Raw genomic sequence first — 19,962 nt, 5'->3', positions numbered from 1 at the left:
ACATTGCTTGACATCACTTGATTGTTTTGGGTCTTGTAAAGGGTTGTGAGCCATCAAGAAAACCAGCTGAATTATAGGTTCTGTATTTGAATTGAATGCAAACAGGTTGCAAAATTGTAATTGTATTTTGAATTCAAGGAAGCCGAAAAAATTGTTTAAGCTGTTATGAAAGTGAAAGTGAAGTGACATTCAGCCAAGTATGGTGACCCATACTCAGAATTTGTGCTCTGCATTTAACCCATCCGAAATGCACACACACAGAGCAGTGAACACACACACAAACACTGTGAGCACACACCCAGAGCAGTGGGCAGCCATTTATGCTGCGGCGCCCGGGGAGCAGTTGGGGGTTCGATGCCTTGCTCAAGGACACCTAAGTCGTGGTATTGAAGGTGGAGAGAGAGCTGTTCATGCACTCCCCCCACCCACAATTCCATCCGGCCCGAGACTAGAACACACAACCCTTCGATTGGGAGTCCAACCCTCTAACCATTAGGCCACGACTTCCCCCACGACTTATTGTGTAGCTATAGGCAACATGAGGTGATTTATCAAAGTTTTTGCAATCTAGTTGTTGTTTTTTTCTTCTCAAATCATACAAAATTAAGCCAGACCTCAAATTGTAGGATTTACACCAGTGCCTCCCAACAGAACAGCCCTTGAAATGCATGGTTTGTGAAATCAACTAGTATGTGAGGTTGTACCACAGAGTTTGATTAGTATACAAGTAAAAGTTTTTCTTGGAAGACTTCAAAAAGGTTGCTTGCATGTTTGCATCAGTTGTATCTGATTGACTGTGGTGAACTGCTGGCTTGGTGATTCACTAATGCTACATTAGTTTTACCATCACACTTTAACATAATCTGTTTGATTGTTGAGTGAGAGTCTGCAGCAGCTGATGAATTTCAGGTGATAGACACATGGTCTGTTTTGATACATTTGATCATTTTTAACCTATACAACAGCATCCCTTATATCGGATGATAATACTGGATGGATGATTACCAGACATATACCATAGAATTTCCTTTAATGGTTCCACAAAACATTGTATTCCAGTGGTATCATGTCCAAAAAATTCCGATACAGTGATAACTTCTGTATCTGATTTGTATTCATCCAGTAACAATTTATTTTTCTTAGTTTTTCGTTTGGTTTCTGTTAGATGCAGCAAACTGTAGAAATGTCTTGTCAGTAATGCTTTTTGAAAGGCAGTAATTATGTACTAAGTGTGGACTCTAAATTTAGACATGAATGATATGCTTAACAGGGTCAGTCTAAAGTGTTCTGTAATTCTAGCCCGGTTTTCATGTCAATCATTAGCACTTCATTTTTAAATGGCTTAATAGCTGGATAGCTTGCAAATTTTGCACAATGTCTAAAGAACATTTTGTGCATGGCACAAGACAGCTTGGATTAATAAGAAAAATTATTGATTCATGGTTTAGAAAATACTGCCGGAATAACAAAATGCATAGGAAAAAGACGATCAAGGATGCCGCCATATTATGTGATCAAACGTGCAAATGTGATATATATTCAATTCTATTGTTGAGATGCTCTACTATGATTTCATTTTTTTTGGCGGTGTTTTTACCTGTGGTTGTCTCTCAGGATTTGGGCCAGATGTTTGCTCTAGTCCTGTGGTTTGGAATGTGCTTCATAATTGCTATATTGCTTTGGCTGTTTCTGGGGAGGTTGTTTTCCATTCAAAGGTGTGGCAGTGCACGGAGATGTGCTATGCAATTTCACCTCTGACAATAATCATGGAGATGTAGGATTTTTCAAGGAGTAACTGACCTTCACTCAGTATAAAATAGCAAGATTTACTATTTTTGTCATTTTAGTAAAAAAAAACTCGTTAAGATGGTCAAATAAGACTAGATTTCACTTTTTCGAAATAAAATGTGTGGTGCTTGCAGAAATCACTCCTACAGTTCTAGGGTGTTTGTTGTGGTTGTTATGAGGTTACGAAGGTCTTCTGAGTTGTTGCTTACAGGCTTAAGCAAAAGAACAGAGCCCTTTTGACATGTACGTTTACACGCCTGATTTTTGAGAGAACTTGCAAGAATAAATGCATGCAGGAGGAATCTATTTAAATGAGTAGCTACAAGTCAAGTATCTTTGTGAAACTTAAGTACAAGGCCTAATTTTTGGTTTGGACCTTATAAAAAATAATTGATGCATACATTCATGCTGTATGTATAAAAAAAATTCTGTTTAGTAATATAATTTATTTATTGTTAATAATTTAATTAGTTTTTAATATTATAATTTGTTTTACAATATTATTTTTTGCATTTTATTAAATTTTATTTAATTATTTAAAATATATAATTAAAAAAAATTTTTTTTTTAGTACTTTAAAAATAATTTATTCCTGTGATGCAAAACTGAATTTTCAAATCTAAATCACATCGGTTGAAGTAGTTTGAGCAATCTAACCAATAGGTTTTGGATGTTTCTCACACATTTTCTACAATTACTGACTCATCAAGTCCGATGTGAAGAAATTTACAAGTTGTGTTACCGGTTGTTACATGATATAGGTGGGTGTGACAATGTATGATCTATCTCGGATGATTTATAGAGACATTTACTCAAACCATATGTATGTAACCTGCTCTCATCCCATGATGTTTTGCTGCTTCCTATGGGAGATTGAATGTGTCCAGCTGGTTTTGGCAGGATGTGTTGTGATGCATTGGCTGTGTTTGGATAAGACTTTCAATGAGGGGGAACTGAATGAGCTCCACACCCATTATATGGCACTCAGCGGCAGACCAAAGAACAGAGGGTGTCAAGGAGAGGGCATGCAGTGCTGGTGTGTTTACTGAATGTAAGCCAAGTGAACCCAACATTGATGGTTGGTCTTCAGAAGGCATAGGAGAGTAATGTTGGGAGATGGAAATATTTACCACAGTCTAGAAATGTAAGACTGAGATTTACCAAACACACTGATGCTTGACATCAGCATCATTGATTTTGTGGTGTTCTGGTTGAAGGTTCTTCCTGCATGCACTGTTTTAATAATTGCTTTTGGTCAAGGTTAACATGTTTTGAGTTTAAAAGTTTCCTTAAATGTTTTGAGTAATTCTCAATTTATCAGGTTCTACAGTGTACGTAAGTTTATTAGTCAGACTATTTATATCACTTGCCCCCTTTATCAGTCAGTTCGCCCTGTTTCAGGGTTGTTTCATTATATGGAAGGTTAAAATCAATGTCAAAGGACAATTTTTTAACCGGTCATATCAGTCCAATCTTCCGTTCCATATTTTGAAGGAGTTTGATTTACTGGAAGACTTTAACATTTTCAGACCTGAGTTAAAGAAGAGCATTTATTGAACCGCTAAAATTAAGACTGAAATCTTTGGATTTTATTTGTTTGTTTGTTTTCTACAGTTTAAATTCAGTTTTGATCATATGTGATTCCCTTTTGTATTAACCTCTATATATAGTTATTTATATTTATATAATATATATTATTATGTAATGAAATGTAATAATTTGTTATAGTGCTGTTACAGTGTTATTGTAGTAGTAGTAATAATAATAGTAATAGTTGTTGTGGTTGTTTGTTGTACAATGATGTACAGAAAATAAATTAACCCTTTAAGTTACTTTTAAGGCCTTTTAATACCAGAGCAGAAAAAGAGATTTACATTGTAGTGTATAATTGTATTTAAACATCTGTGTGGGTGTCCATGCCTACAGAGATACTTCCAGAATTCTCCCTCCAGTGCAGGAACAGAGTGGGCTGTTGTGTGACACAGCGTTACCCAAACAGGCTCAATACAAACAAGGTTAAGCCAAAAAAAGACTGTTGATGTTTTAAAAACTACACACTGTGCAGACCTCTATTCCAAGCCACAACAACTATAAAAACAAGCAAAAGTCATTAATGATATGGGGTCTCAATGGAAAATTCCAGAATGGTTCTATTAAAAATGCCACGTATGGCGCTGCGGTTTTTTCAGATATAGAGAATAAGCAAGAGAGAGTAACAAGTCATTCAGCATGATCGCTTTGTCAAAAATAAATGTCTTATTTCTGTCTTCACCCTGGTCAGCATCAGATTTACAGTGTGATGTCAGACGTGTTGTGAGAACTTAGAACTTAGTTTCTTTTTTACTTACTCATTTACATATTTTTATTTATATTTTTAATTTTATTTGTATTTATTTACTTTTATTTGCCTTTTTTTACTTGTATTTATTTATATATATTTTTAAATTCCTCATAAACTCATTTAATTTGCTTATTTAATTATTTATTTTATTTTATTTACTTTAGAATAAAACCAGGATATTCTAGAACTATTAGAATCATTCTAGGAATTTCTACAGATGGAAAAATGAAGAACTGGACATAATTATGTATCAGGAGTTGATTGGGTTATGAAAAGTGTTCACTGCATACCAGATATTTATTCAGACTAAATGTCTTTTCTACCACCATGCTTGTGTAGATATTTGGCAACGTAAAACCCATGTGGAATACTGAAAATCATTTTGTTTGGAGCCATGTGGTATTTTGCCATGCGTAAAGTTTTCAGGGCATTAAAATTGTAACATTGTTGGTATGATGTCCTAAAATAGAAGCTGTTATTGGATTTTAACAGTGTGGCCCTTTTTCAAGAAAATGATTTATGTATTTAATGCTCAAATTTTTTTATGGATCAAGGAATTTGTTGCTGCCAATAACAATCGGCACATTTGAACAGTTAGAGTTTCCCCTTCAACCTTTCAAAGGAACAACCAGAGGACTAAAAATCAGCACATTTGGTTCCACATCCACTCCAGCTTCCATCAATTTCCCTGTCAAGCCTGATGGGAACACACCATGTTCGTTTAAATCAACAAGCAGAATTATTATTATTTTTTTGCAAATGACCTACTTATTAAGAGGCTGGTTTCTTTAAAAATTTCCTTTTGTAATCCAATTAAGAAAATGGGTCTGTACGCAGTATGAAAAATAGCATTCAGTCATCAGACAGATAAGTCTGTCAAATAAGTAATTAGGTCAAAATCAGGTGTTTCTTACTCTCTCTATATAGACGTAATTAAACTTCTGTGGGTTTTTCTGTCAATGGGATGGTGTGTTGAAAATCTACAGAGTGAGACTTGTGGTCTGGACGGGCTTGCTTCCAGTCAGGTTGTCTCCTTCGGCCCGTTTAAGTTGTTTTCTGCTTTTGTTCTCCTCTACAGGGAAAGTGTCAGCTATATAGCATTAAAAATTAAGCAGTGAATCTCAGTAGGGTAGTAATTAACATCTTATGTAAACGGGAGTATTTGAAATCATTGCAGCACAAACCTCAAAGTGTTTGCAAAGCACTAAAGGCTAAATTAGACATTAGACTATAAATTACAATAATGTACTGAGGTCAAGTTCAAAGTTAATGTTAATTTGGTGTAATTCAATTTATCAAGGCCCTTAAAGCATGGGTAAGAAGGCTATAAATAGATTAAAAGTGATCGATTACCCAAAAATACACATGTTCATGTTCTTCTAAACCCGTATGATTTGCTTTCTTTTAGGGGACACAAAAAATGTTTTGAAAGACTATAGAAAAGGACCATAAAAGCATCATAAACGCCTTCTAAAAACACTTGATGCCTTTGTGTGAGAAACAGACTGAAATTTAAGCCATTACTGCCCTTAAATCTAGACATCACCCATGTTGAGATGCCTGATTGATTGAATGAATCAGTCTTTTGAATTGTATCTTTTTAATTAATCATTTGATCTAGTTCACATAACCAGTCTGAATTATTTGTGAATAAAGACTTACATTTTGGTCAAAGGTATTGGATGACTTAAAGAAAACTTGAAATATAGTCTGATTTGTGCCATTTTTTGAAATTTTAAAGCGAAAAACCAGCTGCATTCTCCAGAATATCTCATTTGTGTCAAATCCAAGAAACAACGTAATTAGTGTTCACAATTACAACAACATTGGTAAATTGACTTACAGTAACTTTCATACTTTGTGGGAACTGTCCCTTTGTCGATGTTAAAAAGCAGTGTAGAAGTCTTATTCACCCACCCATACACCATGTAATGTTAAAAAAATGGCTGCTTAATTAAGTACCAAAACTTGTGCCATGTCTATCTGCTGAGAATATAGATGTCCTGTTTGGTATGCTGGACTTGCAGGTTTCTGAAGATCCTAATTGTCCACTGTGACGGTGGTCCCTGAGACAGGTAACTGAATAGTTCACTCCCTGAAGCTGAGATGCATAGTAACATCTGGCTCTCTGAACAGTCGTGCGTGGCATTGCCAGGAGAGAGACCTGCACACAGATTTTGTCAGGTGTTTGTACTCTAAGGGAAAGCTAAAGAAAGCAGTTTCAGTAGAAGTTCAATTTGATAACTCTACAATTGAGAGTTCATTGCAGCTTTCTGCAGTTTGCAGTGTGATCAAACACAACATCTGCTCTGACTTAATGTGATTGTTTTTTTCTTCAGATGCTTCAAATGAAGGGTTAAGGTCATCTTTCATTTGGATGTATTTGATGAATTAAAAAGTGAAAGGCAAGAAACAAACAAACAATGAGAGGCTTTTTGGGTATCTTGAGTGCAGCTCGAATGGTTTACATTTTGCTAAATTTCTTTCTGCTCTATCCAGTTTTGCTGGCCAATGTTAGAACGAGTGTAAGAAGATTATTTTAACTGTGTACCTTATATATAGATTTGCTTACATAAGCAGCACTTACATAAATTCTCAACCCCTGGAAGCAATGCTTTTATAACAGTGGTAAATAGAGACAAATGAGCATCTCATTTTAGATTATTTTATAAGATTCATGCAGGTGCTTCATGGATTGGGAAACAAATAACCAACTACAAACTAGGTCAGTCATACTCTAGTGCCTTTTATTAGCAAATAACACCGCCTGCTGTGCTGATTTTGGACAAACTTCTGGGGAATTTAGGAATACATTTCATAAGAAAGTTGATTATTTTTTTTGGACATGAATTATGATGCTTTTATTAAATATTGAAGAGTTAAAGTGGATGTATCAGCTTTGTTTGGGAAGGATATGGCGATCTGTATTGCACTGACACCAGGCAAGGTTTGTCTCAGTCTTAATGGCTATGTGTGTTTTGTTTAAAGATTCCTTGCCATGTAGCAGATACTTTTCATCCAAAGCAATTAGTATCCTGATTGCAGTTAGCTTCCCCCTAGAGAAGACGGCCAAGGACACAGTGTTGATTGCGATGGCAGTAATAGATCCTGCAACGTTTCTGTTAGCAGTCCATGTTATTAACCCTAAAGCACTCTTGTTTTCTTTTTTTCTTCGACCTGATGTATTTGCTTTCAGTGGTTGGCCTGTATGTCCAGCCCCCAAAGATTATTCAGAAATTGGATTTAACCTTTTGACTGTTTTATGTATTCTCTTTATGAAGGTCCCCTTTCAGCAAACCTCTCCAGTCTGCTCTTATGTTTTTATTGCAATTTTCAGTGAGGGTCAAAGTTGATCTCATGTTTTTTAGCAGGAAAGGTTTCTACACGATCAGGGTTGCCAGTCTCTCTTGTGTGTGAACACAGAGGCAGTGTGCTTTGTGGTGACCATGTAGCCTGCAGTAATGGTTCGCCTGTCCATCTTAGATTGTACCTAGATTATTTAATATGTCTCTTATGCTCATATGTGACCCCGGACCACAAAACCAATCCTAAGTCACTGGCCAAAAAAAAAAACATTGTATGTGTCAAAATGATCAGTTTTTCTTTTATGCCAAAAATCATTAGGATATTTAGTAAAGACCATATTCCATGAAAATATTTTATCAGTTTCCTTCTGTAAATCAGAAGGAAAACTCACTGCATTGCTAAGAATTCATTTGGACAACTTTAAAGGTGATTATCTCCGTATTTAGATTTTTTTGCACCCTCATATTCAATTTGTTGTTTCTTTGCCAAACATTGTCCGATCCTAATAAACTATACATCAATGGAAAGCGTATTTATTCAACTTTCAGATTATGTATAAATCTCTAAAAGAAATTGACACTTAAGGCTGGTTTTGTGGTTCACAGTCACATATGCTCTAACATTATAAAACACTAAAACTGTTTTTTCAGGATTCTTTAATGAAAAGAAAATTCAAACACCATTTATTTAAAGTATTTTTTTGTCCAAAAAAAAAAAAACTGTCACTTTTGATCAATTTAATACATCCATGCTGAATAAAATTAGTAATTACTTTCAAAAGGGAAAACAACAGCAACAACAGCAACTTGCCCTTGAACTTTTGAAGAATTGTACTGTATACACTTTACTTTTTACTAATGTTTCCAGAGATCAATTAATGTACACATTTAGCATATTCAAAGGTGCATTACAAATCATACCCTGCATCGATTTGCATCACCATTATATCGTTTCCAGTAATTCTTAAAAACTTCTAGAACTTGTGGTTGTTATGTAAGAGTTTCCATTTCTGTGGTATCTTTAAGTGGGTAGATTCTCCAACCATTTATGAGTTATAGTCCTTTTTCCCCACTTGTTTCCAATAATGTTTTAAACAGATATCAGCACTTGCTATTTATTTTGGAGAAAAAAAGCAAGAAAAGCATTCAGAGAGTAAAAAAATGACTAATAAACCTCACATCTTCACAGAAAGTATTTGTCTTTGAACATTGCCAAAATATGTATTCATAATTTCTTTAGCAAAGAAACACAGTACAAACCTATAAAAAATATATATATTGGGGTAATAAAAACTTTTCTAGCAGAAATCATGCTTGTTCTTATTGGTATCATTTTAAACATTGCAGTTTAGGTTGCAAATGTTCAAAGTGTTTATCCACGTAGTCGACAATACTCCGTTTGTGCAAATTTTCATTCAAGGTCTCTCATCTGTAGCAGAGTTACAAAACTGAATCCAAGTTACAGTATATCAATCCTGTTTTCCATGTCTGGAGCCTCAGGACCCATTTCTCCTTATCTAGGTTCTAAATTTGGATGGTTTGCCTCTATGAGGGTGAGTCAGAAAGATTTGATCATGAGATATATGGCGTGTGTGTCACAGCGAGTGCTTTTGGAAACAACAATTAAATTCATTGTTCTAATCATTTTGTTAAGTGCACATCTTTCATGCACGTTGCTTAATTTGTAAGTTATGTGAGCTGTGTTTCTGATCTCTGTACATTTGTCGCCACATGTACTATCTCCAGTGAGGGAGTCAGCGTGTTGACATGAAACCCCCAGAGCATGTGTCGGATGACCAGGCTTGATTTAGCCAGGGTGTGGAAGTGCAACTGGCTAATAACTATTCAAGCACTGTTTTTCCTGGCCTTTCTTTGACCCTCTGCATGGATGTATCTTCAAGAGCAGGAACGTGATCAGGGGGTGAGTGTTGACTCAGGCTGGATTGTCTTTAACCTTACTCATATTTGGCTGTGGGTGTGCTCAACTGTTGGGGATGAGTGAGACTATCAGGGCTTTATTTGCTAGAGATGATACAATATAGGATTGATGAACAACACCTCAGATATGAAGGCCAAAGATAAATAAAGTGCATTTATAGAAACTAAGACCTCTAGTAAATGCCTCATTCTGTGTTAAAGTCTAGGAACACAATACATGTGGCAGAAGTTTGGTTGTATTTAAACTCAATAACTTTTTCTCAACTGAATGCAGTTATTTAGAGTTGTTCTCCTGTGAAATATAGCAGCTTTTTCTAAACAGATGTTACAGTGTTCGTAGTTTACTTGTAGTGAGTGCCATCTAGTGATGACAAGCTGGCAGTATCTTTCCAGAATCTTATTAACAATCCCACAAAGCAGCATTCAACTTTGAGTGGTTACTTCAGTTATAGAACCAAAGAAAAAGTGTTTTAATTAGGTAAAAGCATTACTTTGAGTAGTATTATATATATTATATATATATATATATATATATATATATATATATATATATATATATATATATATATATATATATGTATGTATATATATATATATATATATATGTATATATATGTATATATATGTATATATATATATATATATATATATATATATATATATGTATATATATATATATATATATATATATATATATATATATATATATATATATATATATATATGTATATGTATTTCTGCTCCTATGCATATATATATATATATATATATATATATATATATATATATATATATATATATATATATATATATATATATATAAATAAAATGCATAGGAGCAGAAATGTTATATTTAAATATACTTTGGCTCATAATGAATGCTATAAACATTGATAATCTCAAATTATGTATGCTATCAAGGCATATCTAGGGATAACCCAGTCGGTAAAAAAAAAATCTAAAACTTATATGGAAAGTGGTCTCAGACAGGGAAAACGATGGTTTTAAGGACCTTTTTTTTTCTTTTTTTTTTTTTTTTTAATCTATTGTCTCTACGGCTTTATTGTGAGTTTAGAATCCAACAAGCTATAGTAACTGGAAATGCTTTAATTTACGTTAAATCACACCTTTAGGTATGTGTGATGTTTCTAGTAAAGATATCATCTAGCAGAACCTCTGCAGCTTGTGCAAAAATCAATACCGCTCAAATTGAAATCTGTCGACAGCTCTGCTGTGGCGCTGGAGGAAGCAGTCGAGGTAATTGGAAACTCCAGAAGCAGCACATTTGATATTTGTTCACAGGCAGGGAACTCCCACGGGCCATTTATTCATATCATATCATATGGGTACAGGATGGGCATCCCTGACTCAAAATCAATGTGATTGTCCGATTACACTGAAGATAGACTTATTACTTGCTCGATCGATTTTGATTCCATCCACTAGAGGGCAACATACAGTTTGGTTTCAAATAAATGTGTTTCACTATAATCTGCCCTAGCATGCTCATAATGTACACCAGCAAGTTACTAATAAATGGGCTAAGACATTTGCACCTATTTGTTCTCCCATCTAACATCTGTTTAACAAGCTGTTTCCAGTTTGCAAGGTCCTTCTTCATTATACTCAGAACAGGATGAAAGAGACCGTCAAATTAGACCAAATAAGTCCTGGGACAGGCAGATCCATTCATTAAATCATGGGTCATGAACTGCCTTTTTTATTATTTTGAACTGTTCTCTGTGGTACTCTTATAATGTTATCAAGATTTTACATAGAAAAACATAATAATTCAGAAGCAATAGGCTATTTTCTGTCCTATTTTGACTGCTATGATTGGTTAACAATTGTGTATGTTTGACAACCTAAATCCTTCATAGATAAATAAATACGATCTGTAATAACAGACTAAGCAATAGTGAGCACATAATAAAATCAGTTACATTCACTTGTGTGGTTCGACATTACTGCTGAATCCAATATATTCGGCACAGTATCGTCTTTTACTTTCAATCTTTCTGAAAATCTTGTTGTCTTTGGAGCATCTTTATTGTTTGGTTTCTGCTTAGACCTGCATTTGCCTCATTGTTTACACTTCATGTGCAAATCAGTGGGCGGGGCTAAACAGGCAGTGATGTAGAAGCAGGCGTTAATCATCTTCTGTGGAGGCGGGGTTAGCCCCACTATTATTTCATAAAATGGCACATTCTACAACCTGTTGTTTTAGCAGACTGGCATCAGCAGTTTTTAGACTAACAAGAAAGTTTTGAGATCTTAAACTTACAGGAAGTTTTTATAGTACTGTGACCCCTTATATGTCAAAAGATCAAGGACATTTTAATTTCTAAATTAATGACCCCTTTAAATAGATCGAAGGAACAGTTTACCCAGAAAAAATGTGTTGAAAATGTACTCAATCCTCAGTCCAACCGAGATATAGATGAAATAGTTTCTTCACCTGGCCTAATGGTTAGAGGGTTGGACTCCCAATCGAAGGGTTGTGGGTTCTAGTCTCGGGCCGGACGGAATTGTAGGTGGAGGGAGTGCATGTACAGTTCTCTCTCCACCTTCAATACCACGACTTAGGTGCCCTTGAGCAAGGCATCGAACCCCCAACTGCTCCCCGGGCGCCGCAGCATAAATGGCTGCCCACTGCTCCGGGTGTGTGTTCACAGTGTGTGTGTTCACTGCTCTGTGTGTGTGCATTTCGGATGGGTTAAATGCAGAGCACAAATTCTGAGAAAGGGTCACCATACTTGGCTGAATGTCACTTCACTTCACTTCACTTCACTGGATCAGATTTGGAGAAATGTACTATTACATCACTAACCAATAGATCCTCTGCAGGGAATGGGTGCTGTCAGAATTAGACTTCAAACAGCTGATAAAAACATCACAATAATCTACTAGTAATGAAAATGATCAATTAATGTCTTGTGAAGCAAAAAGCGTTTTCAAGACGTTTCAACTTTAAACCTTTGCTTCTGGTCAAAATTTTCCATAATAATGCTTCCTCCAGTGAAAAAGTCCATCCTCTGTTGTCCATCTAAATTGACAATATATTTGTTTAAAACTGACTAACACTTGATCTGTGCTTATTTCTCTCCTGGGTTAGATGAGATTACTTTTTGGTTTTGTTTTTGTTTTAGTTTTTCACTGGAGAAAGCAATATTATAGTCTGGGGACTAGTATTTAGCCGGAAGTAAGAGTTAATAATTTCTTAATGATGGTTTTGTTGTTGTTGTTGTTTCACATCACAGGATAGTAATTGATGGATTGGAGTCAAGTGGATTACTTATTGATTTTTTAAAATATTTTTTAATGATGTTTTTAGCAGCTGTTGGAATCTCATTCTGTCGGCACCCATTCACTGGATCCATCAGTAAACAACTGATGTAATAGAACTTTTTTTCAAATCTGTTGACGAAGAAACAAACTCATCTACATAGTGGATGACCTGAAGGTGAGTCAATTTTATTCTAATTTGTGAACTATTCCTTTAAATATAGACCCTTCCCTGGACTTTGTACGTGGTCTCAGCATCTGGTCTCCATGTGATAGCTAGATTGAATGTGTGCGAATGCAGCTTGTGACTCCCATAGCCAGTAGTGTGTGTGTGCATCTGAGTAAGAGTAACAGAATCCCAACGTGATGCACCGGGATGCTTTAACAGAGTAAATATAGCCACAGCAGGCAAGGCGAGAGGCCCTCATTGCCCCTGACTATCCTTCTCGAAGAGTGAGAGAGGAAATCACCAGCTACTCTTACAGTATTAATCGCCCATCTTTAAATACTTTAAGGCAGGATGTACTGTATCATGTTACGAAACATCCGTATGATTTTGAGCCTGATTTCCCTCATTATTGATAAATGCATTGAATCAGTGTGGTCAACTTTGCTTTTTAGGTAGGTCCACACATCACTTTGGCAAATCAGGATTCAGATCTGCTTAATTGAATCCCGCTGCTCCTAAACTGGTCCTGAATTAAGGCCCCCCAGCGTCTTCAGGCTGCATTACTTCAGCCATCGGGTCAAGGCTTGTGACTGACTGCATACAGCCTGGAAGGATTGATTGGAGAGCTGCAGGTCATAACTATGTTGATGATGCCATGGTAAGTCTATTATTATCAGCACTGGCCAGATCACCGTTCCTTTTATGGGCTCATTAAATGTGTTGGGTCGTTATGGTCGTACATCAAGGTGACTCAAGGGAGGGGTCTTTTTTTTTCACAGCAAAGGTTTATAGTCAAAAATCTGCTGATGCAAGGCAGGATTTTTTATTTTTGTGGCTTGGGCTTTGTAAGTATGTTTGTTGGAGAGTTACAGCACACATGGATCAGTTCATCAAAAACTGTTGACATCCTCAGTAATTCAAAATGCTTTAAAATGTATTTATTAGCCCATTAAGTTGGACTTGGTAAACAGCATCTGTGTTCTTTTTGGTTGTCAAACGCTCTTCCAGTTCCAAATTAACTTTCTGATGGAATGACGGGAAGTCATTTTTTGATCGTGTGATGGGAAGTCGTATTTTATTGTATGTCGGGAAGAAATTAACACAACGAAAATCTCATCCGTAACTTTTAAATTGTAGTATATACATAAAAAAAAACAAAAAAAAAAACAATTCAATTCAAACTTTTGGGGTCACTAAGATTGTTAATGTTTTTAAAATAACTCTCTTATGCTCACATTGCCGCATTTATTTAATTAAAAATACAGTAAAAACAGCAATACTCTGAAATATTATTACAATTTAAAATAGCTATTTTCTGTTTAAATATATTTAAATATATATATTTATTCCTGTAATAAAACAGAATTTTCAACATGATTACTCCAGTCTTCAGTGCCACATGATCCTTAAGAAATCATTTTAATATGCTAATTTGGTGCGCAATCAAAATTGTGCTGCTTAATATTTTTGTTGGAGCCATGAAATAGAAATCTTTTGTAACAAATGCCACTTGATCAATTGAATGTGTCCCATGCTTTAAAAAGCGTTAATTGATTTTTAAAAATCCAAACTTTTGAACAGTAGCATTTTCCTTTCCTTTCCTTTACTTTCCACTCCTTTCCACTCCTTTCCACTCCTCTCCTTTCCACTCCTTTCCACTCCTCTCCTTTCCTTTCCTTTCCACTCCTCTCCTTTCCACTCCTCTCCTCTCTTTTGAAATAACAAGAATCTCCTTGTTTGTGTGGCTCAGTTCGGTTAGGTCAGTTTTCTTATGTCCTAATGCTTTTTCTAGCATTTCTCAGAGAACTGGGTCTCGTCATGTTCACAGGGAGCAGGCGAATTTGCTTCATCATTTGCTTCCCACCATGAAGGTAACTGCATAACTGAGATTTCGTTGCATGTAATGCCAGTCTTTGAAATGATGAAAGACACCCGTAAAGTTGGAATCTTGTTGCCACAGAAATCTGTCACGCATGTTGGCTGGGGCCTGATTAATACCCATGTGAAAATTCTTCTCAACATGACTGGAGTTCATTTCTGCAAACTGAGCATGCCATTTAAAACCGATTTCAGAATTCCTATATAAGCACTGGGTGCGTTTATCACCTTCCTTGGTTTCCTATGCCCAATGACACACTACCTGATTATGATCTCCTCCTGTTTAAAGCTGTTAAGTCCTCTGGAGCATGGAAACATCTAGAAGTTTTCTTCATCTAGAATAGTCATAAATATGCAGCAGAATGTTCTGCTGTTCAGAAGGTCTGTCAGGATTCATTAAGGATGGCCCGTGGTCATTGTACGGCTGTTTTTGACCAGTTGCTTGGGAATCTTAATGAGGAGGGGGGCACCAAACATGCTGTTACATCCCAGTATGCTTGTCATTTGCTGTTAATTTTGTGTATTTGTGTGTGTGTGTGATTGTTTCCCTGATGCCCAACAGCCTGCTGGGAAATGTAATTTTTGTCTGTTTTCCTCTGTTACTCCCTGTCCTCTCTCAGGAGTCTAACTGATGCCACCTGTCCCTCATCAGAGTTGTGTAGAGGAGCTTGCATTTGAACAGAGGAAGCTGGCTGTTCTCCAGAGAAAGTATAGCCAGTGTATTTTCCCAGAGTTATTGAATGTTGTGTGCTCTAAGCCTCAGAAAGCCTGTTGTATGACTGTGTGTAATTGCCCCATTGTTACCTACATACACAGAAGAGAGGTGGGTGCCACCATGCCCTTAGCCAGCTATGAGATCACCGAGGTCTGGAAGTCTGTGTTTGTCTGTGGTGTACTTTGTGAAATAATTGCCTAATATAGTATTAATTCTACCTTGGTGTTGCAAATATATTGCACGGCACCATGATTAAACTTAAGCCTCCATATTTGAGCTGCCTCAGCCATCTGTGACGGTGACAGTCACTGCTCGTCAATGAAAAAAAATATTTTTAGATAACCAATCAGATCAATGTAGGTGGGCTTTATGTTCAAAGAAGCTGCATATTGTGCGAATTTCAACACAATGCTTCAGTTTGGCTAAAAAGTGCAGGATTAAAATAAAATAAAAAGTGTGGGATGAGATGCAAATAGTCAAACATTTCATATCTGAACGCTGTTTTATGATATAAATCTTAAGCAACTGACAAAAATAGTTAGGAATACAAACTAATAAACTGGTTTAACTTTGCCATTTTGAATTGACGTGATTAATGTAATTTGATTCGTAACTGTCAGTGTGAGGGGGCAAGAAATAATTTTAACTAAGCCGTTTTCATATATTAAGCAAATGATTCATTATAAATGCACAGATTTGAGAATTTATTCAACTTAATACATTGCTTTCAATTTAATGGGACTTCTGTAATATTAAAACCCTGGCTACAGTCCTGGGTGCCATTTTTGTTTTTACTTACATTAGTTAGTAAGGTAGTCAGGGAAGAGATCTGGGGCCGTATGTATAAAACCACTCAGAGTAAAATTTTAGTCCTTCTAAGTGTGTTAAACTTTTAAGAATGACAACATTTTACTCTTATTCCTAGACTTAAGAATAAGAGTGATTCATAAAGGTTCCTAAGTGTTAAGACTAGGTCTCAGCTCCTAAATTATTTAAGAGAGATGAAGAGTTCTCCTAACCTAGTTAGGAGTAACAAGATGACATCAAAGAGGAGGAGACACACCCTTTCAAATTAAAATATTACTTATTGGAGTTTTATGATCTATATGGACTTAATAAAACTATGTAAACTTGATTGTCAAGATCAAAAAGGTGTTTTTTTTTTCTTCTTTTTTTATTGACAAAGAAAGTGTGCGCACATGGGGGAGTTTCTGTGCAGCAGGGACTAGAGAACTTGTCAGGATAGAAAGAAAAATGGATGAGGCAAAATACAGTCAAATTTTTTTAGGAAAATCTGCTGCCCTTTTTTTTACCTTGTAAAAAAAAAAAAAAAATTGGATCATATATATTATTCAACTTGTTTGTTGTTTAGCTATCCTATATAATATATTTCTGACCAGGCTTGCAGTAAACAATCCTAATTTTTATTATTTTTGTTCTGGGAAGCTCTTTTGGCAGTCACAGCGGTTTTGCAGTATGTAGTTAAAAAATAAAAGCTTTAACTAATTAAATAGCAGTGCTCTGAGAAACCCCACTTTCATTGCACTCAATTATAATGCAACGAAAGGCAGTAATTAAGACTCTGGTTGTCTTTGCTTATAAAGCTGTGGTTTCTAAGGTTCAAGTTCTAGGCTGATATCCTGTAGATAACAGGTATGCTCTTTGGGAAGAGAGATCCGTTACCTATAGAGCTACCTTCATCCTCTATCATGATTGTGCGAAGATGCGATGCCTTTGAGCAAAGAAGCACTTAAACCCAGGCTCCTTGAGGTGACCTATCCCTGCAATGCACTGTAAGTCACTTTGAATAAAAGCATCTGCAATGTGACTGATAACTACCACAACACACTGTAGCACAAAAAAAAACTATTTCTGTTTTGTGCAATTTCATACATGTGGTTAAAGCTGCACGATTTAAGTAAAAAAGAAAAAAAAAATCCAGGTTTCCTTTGCTTGTTTAGGGCCAAACAATGTTGTTATGTAATATATTAATATGATTATATGATGATGATGATGATGATAGTAGATGATAATAGTCTTACATATTTATTTTACAGTAAAGTATTATAATAGTCATTAATAATAATAATAATAATAATAATAATAATAATTGCTATATAAAAATAATTGCTATATAAAAATATGAAACAAAATAAGAAATATTAACTGTTGAAATATTTTACTGTAAAATAAACATTTAAGAAAAAAATAAATAAATGTCATTATCAATAATAATACTAAATAAAAATTACTTTCACCATAAAATAAAAATGTAAAAATTTAAGACGCAAGCATTTAAGAATTGGATTAATTTGATTAATTGCGCAGCTTTATGAGTGGTTTGACTGTTTACAAGTGTCCATCTGATTAGTATGTGGAAGTTTGTGACCTCTGTCGTTGACCTCTGATGACCTTTATTCTCTCTCTGCTAACACAGCTCTTCTCCTCCGTTCTTTTAGCATCTCCATCCATAAGTGTCTTGACAGGTATGCACTTTCTCTGTCTGATGCCCAGGCCGAAGGTTTGTGCTGTTTATAGCCGGCTCGCTCTCAGACAACAGACCTATATTCCTTTAGAGACTCACTGGGTGGCCACTCTACTTGACAGTACATTTCTCGTCTAATCTTTATGCTCAGCAGGGGATGTGAGGGTATGTCAAAGGCTGTCGTCGTGAATCACTTTGACTGTGTGTATGTGTAATGATTGCAACCAATCGTCCCAGTTTTCCACCTCTGGTGTAGCTGCTATCCGTCTCTTACATCCTCGCAGGTGATTATTCATTATCCGTTTCAATCTAAAGTTCAAGCCTCCATTGAAAGGTTGGGAGTTTTGTACATTTTATGATTATTCAGACATGCTGATACAATTTGTCTTTCCACTTTCTGCAAGGTGCCGTCCCGCTTCTGGCCTCTTTTGATCAGAACTCTTGTGTTCTCTGCTTTGAAAAGACCATTACTTACTATTTTGTAGGATGGCAATATACTGCAAATTCGATAAGCGTTTCGGCAAGATTGGCGGTCACCTCTACACACTTTTTTAAATTTCATTCACTTACTCACTTTTCCTTAATGGTGTCCCGGTCTATCACTATAACACCAGAGAGCTTGCAGGGGTAATGCAGACGAGAGTCGATGATGAAAGCTTAGTTAAGATTAAATGTGAATTATGTGTTGCAAGATGGGAAAAACATTGAGCCTTGACTTTCTTACCTGCTGTGTTGGAATGGGTTTCTTCTAAACGTTTCGCTTCCTCTGCCGGATATAGTCTTTGCTTCTCTCTATAACTCAAGTCTGTGAAGTGATTTTGGTTACTAGGACATTTAATGAACAAAAGGTGCTAAATGTGTGCATGAGCATCTGTAAGCGTGTGAATTAGAGCTGTGATGCTGCTAAATATTATGGCATGTTGCTTGGTAAAGGCCAGGCACACCCACTCTGAATTAATAGAGAGAGTTAAAATAGGCACAATGATGCATATCATTAACAGTTGCCCATCAGCCATTGCACTTTTCCACATGCCTTAATCACTGGGGTGTCAGAGATATTTATATCACAATATTTTTGGTTGGTTTGGTAGGTGAGGCATACTCTAGGTTCGGGCCATTGCTGAGCTCGGAGCACTTCCCCGGACAGCAAGCCAAATATGCATTATACAAAACTATACAAAACTATTAAGCCATTTTCAGTTCATATGTTAAAAGATACAATACAATTTACTGAAATGTTTAATGTCACGTGTAATAAATACTATGAACGGCTCCATTGTGAACTGGGTCAGGGCCTGAAAATTACTATTTACCCATCACTGAATGTCATTTGAAAAACAGTCAGTCACATATAGGAGTAGAGCTGTACAATTCTGGATGAATTGAGAATCACAATTTATTATTATAAATATATTTTTTTTTCAAATAGAGATCATGATTCTTCTACAATTCTGAACAGACAACTAAAGAAACTAACATGTCATTTACAAACATGTCTGAAAAAAATATAGGGATGCACTAAAATGAAAATTTTTGGCTGAAGACAAAGCCCAACAAATTGAAACACTGGGCCGAAGGCTGAATACCGAACACGGTTTTCCCCATGTAGATCTTTTTTGCCTTTTTTATTTTTTATTTTTTTTCACCATTGCATTAATTAAATTGCCAAAATGTGCTTTTTACGGTTTTGTCCTGCTTTTCAAAAAAAAAAAAATCAATTACAAAACAACAATTTAAAAATATTTGCTTAACATTAAACCTTTTAAAAAAAATCAATCTGGCATATATTATACTGACAAAGCACAATTTAATTTAAAATGAATAAGTTAGTAAAATCTTATTTTTGAGACTTAAATCAGGCATGTATTTTTTACAGTAAAGTACAGGCAGTCTTGCTGAGCAGAAGAAACTTCGTTTAAAACATTAGAATATATTAAAGATCCCAATTTGAACACTATGTGGAATGTTATAATAAATGTATTAATAGAGCTGTTGTAGAGTAATTATTATAATCACTATTATTGTCTTTTTCTCAGCTTTTATTTTGGCAGAAACCTG

General features: G+C 35.5%; 1 protein-coding gene across 3 annotated transcripts in view; it reads left to right on the top strand.

Moving 5' to 3' along the window:
• Positions 1-19,962, top strand: part of LOC127934660 (tetraspanin-9) — a 185,909-nt gene that overhangs the window by 8,354 nt on the left and 157,593 nt on the right. The window contains exon 2 of one of the 3 annotated variants that reach the window (XM_052532180.1): positions 13,363-13,484. The exons of the other annotated variants lie outside the window; for them this stretch is intronic. Coding sequence (XP_052388140.1) covers positions 13,482-13,484 — 3 coding nt within the window. The 5' untranslated portion in view covers positions 13,363-13,481. The remainder of the gene's footprint in view (positions 1-13,362; positions 13,485-19,962) is intronic. 3 annotated transcript variants of the gene reach the window in all.

The sequence above is a fragment of the Carassius gibelio genome, chromosome A18 (assembly GCF_023724105.1).
Source record: "Carassius gibelio isolate Cgi1373 ecotype wild population from Czech Republic chromosome A18, carGib1.2-hapl.c, whole genome shotgun sequence".
Classification (NCBI taxonomy): Eukaryota; Metazoa; Chordata; class Actinopteri; order Cypriniformes; family Cyprinidae; genus Carassius; species Carassius gibelio.
The sequence above is the reverse complement of the archived record's forward strand: the minus strand, read 5'-3'. Positions and strand labels throughout refer to the sequence as shown.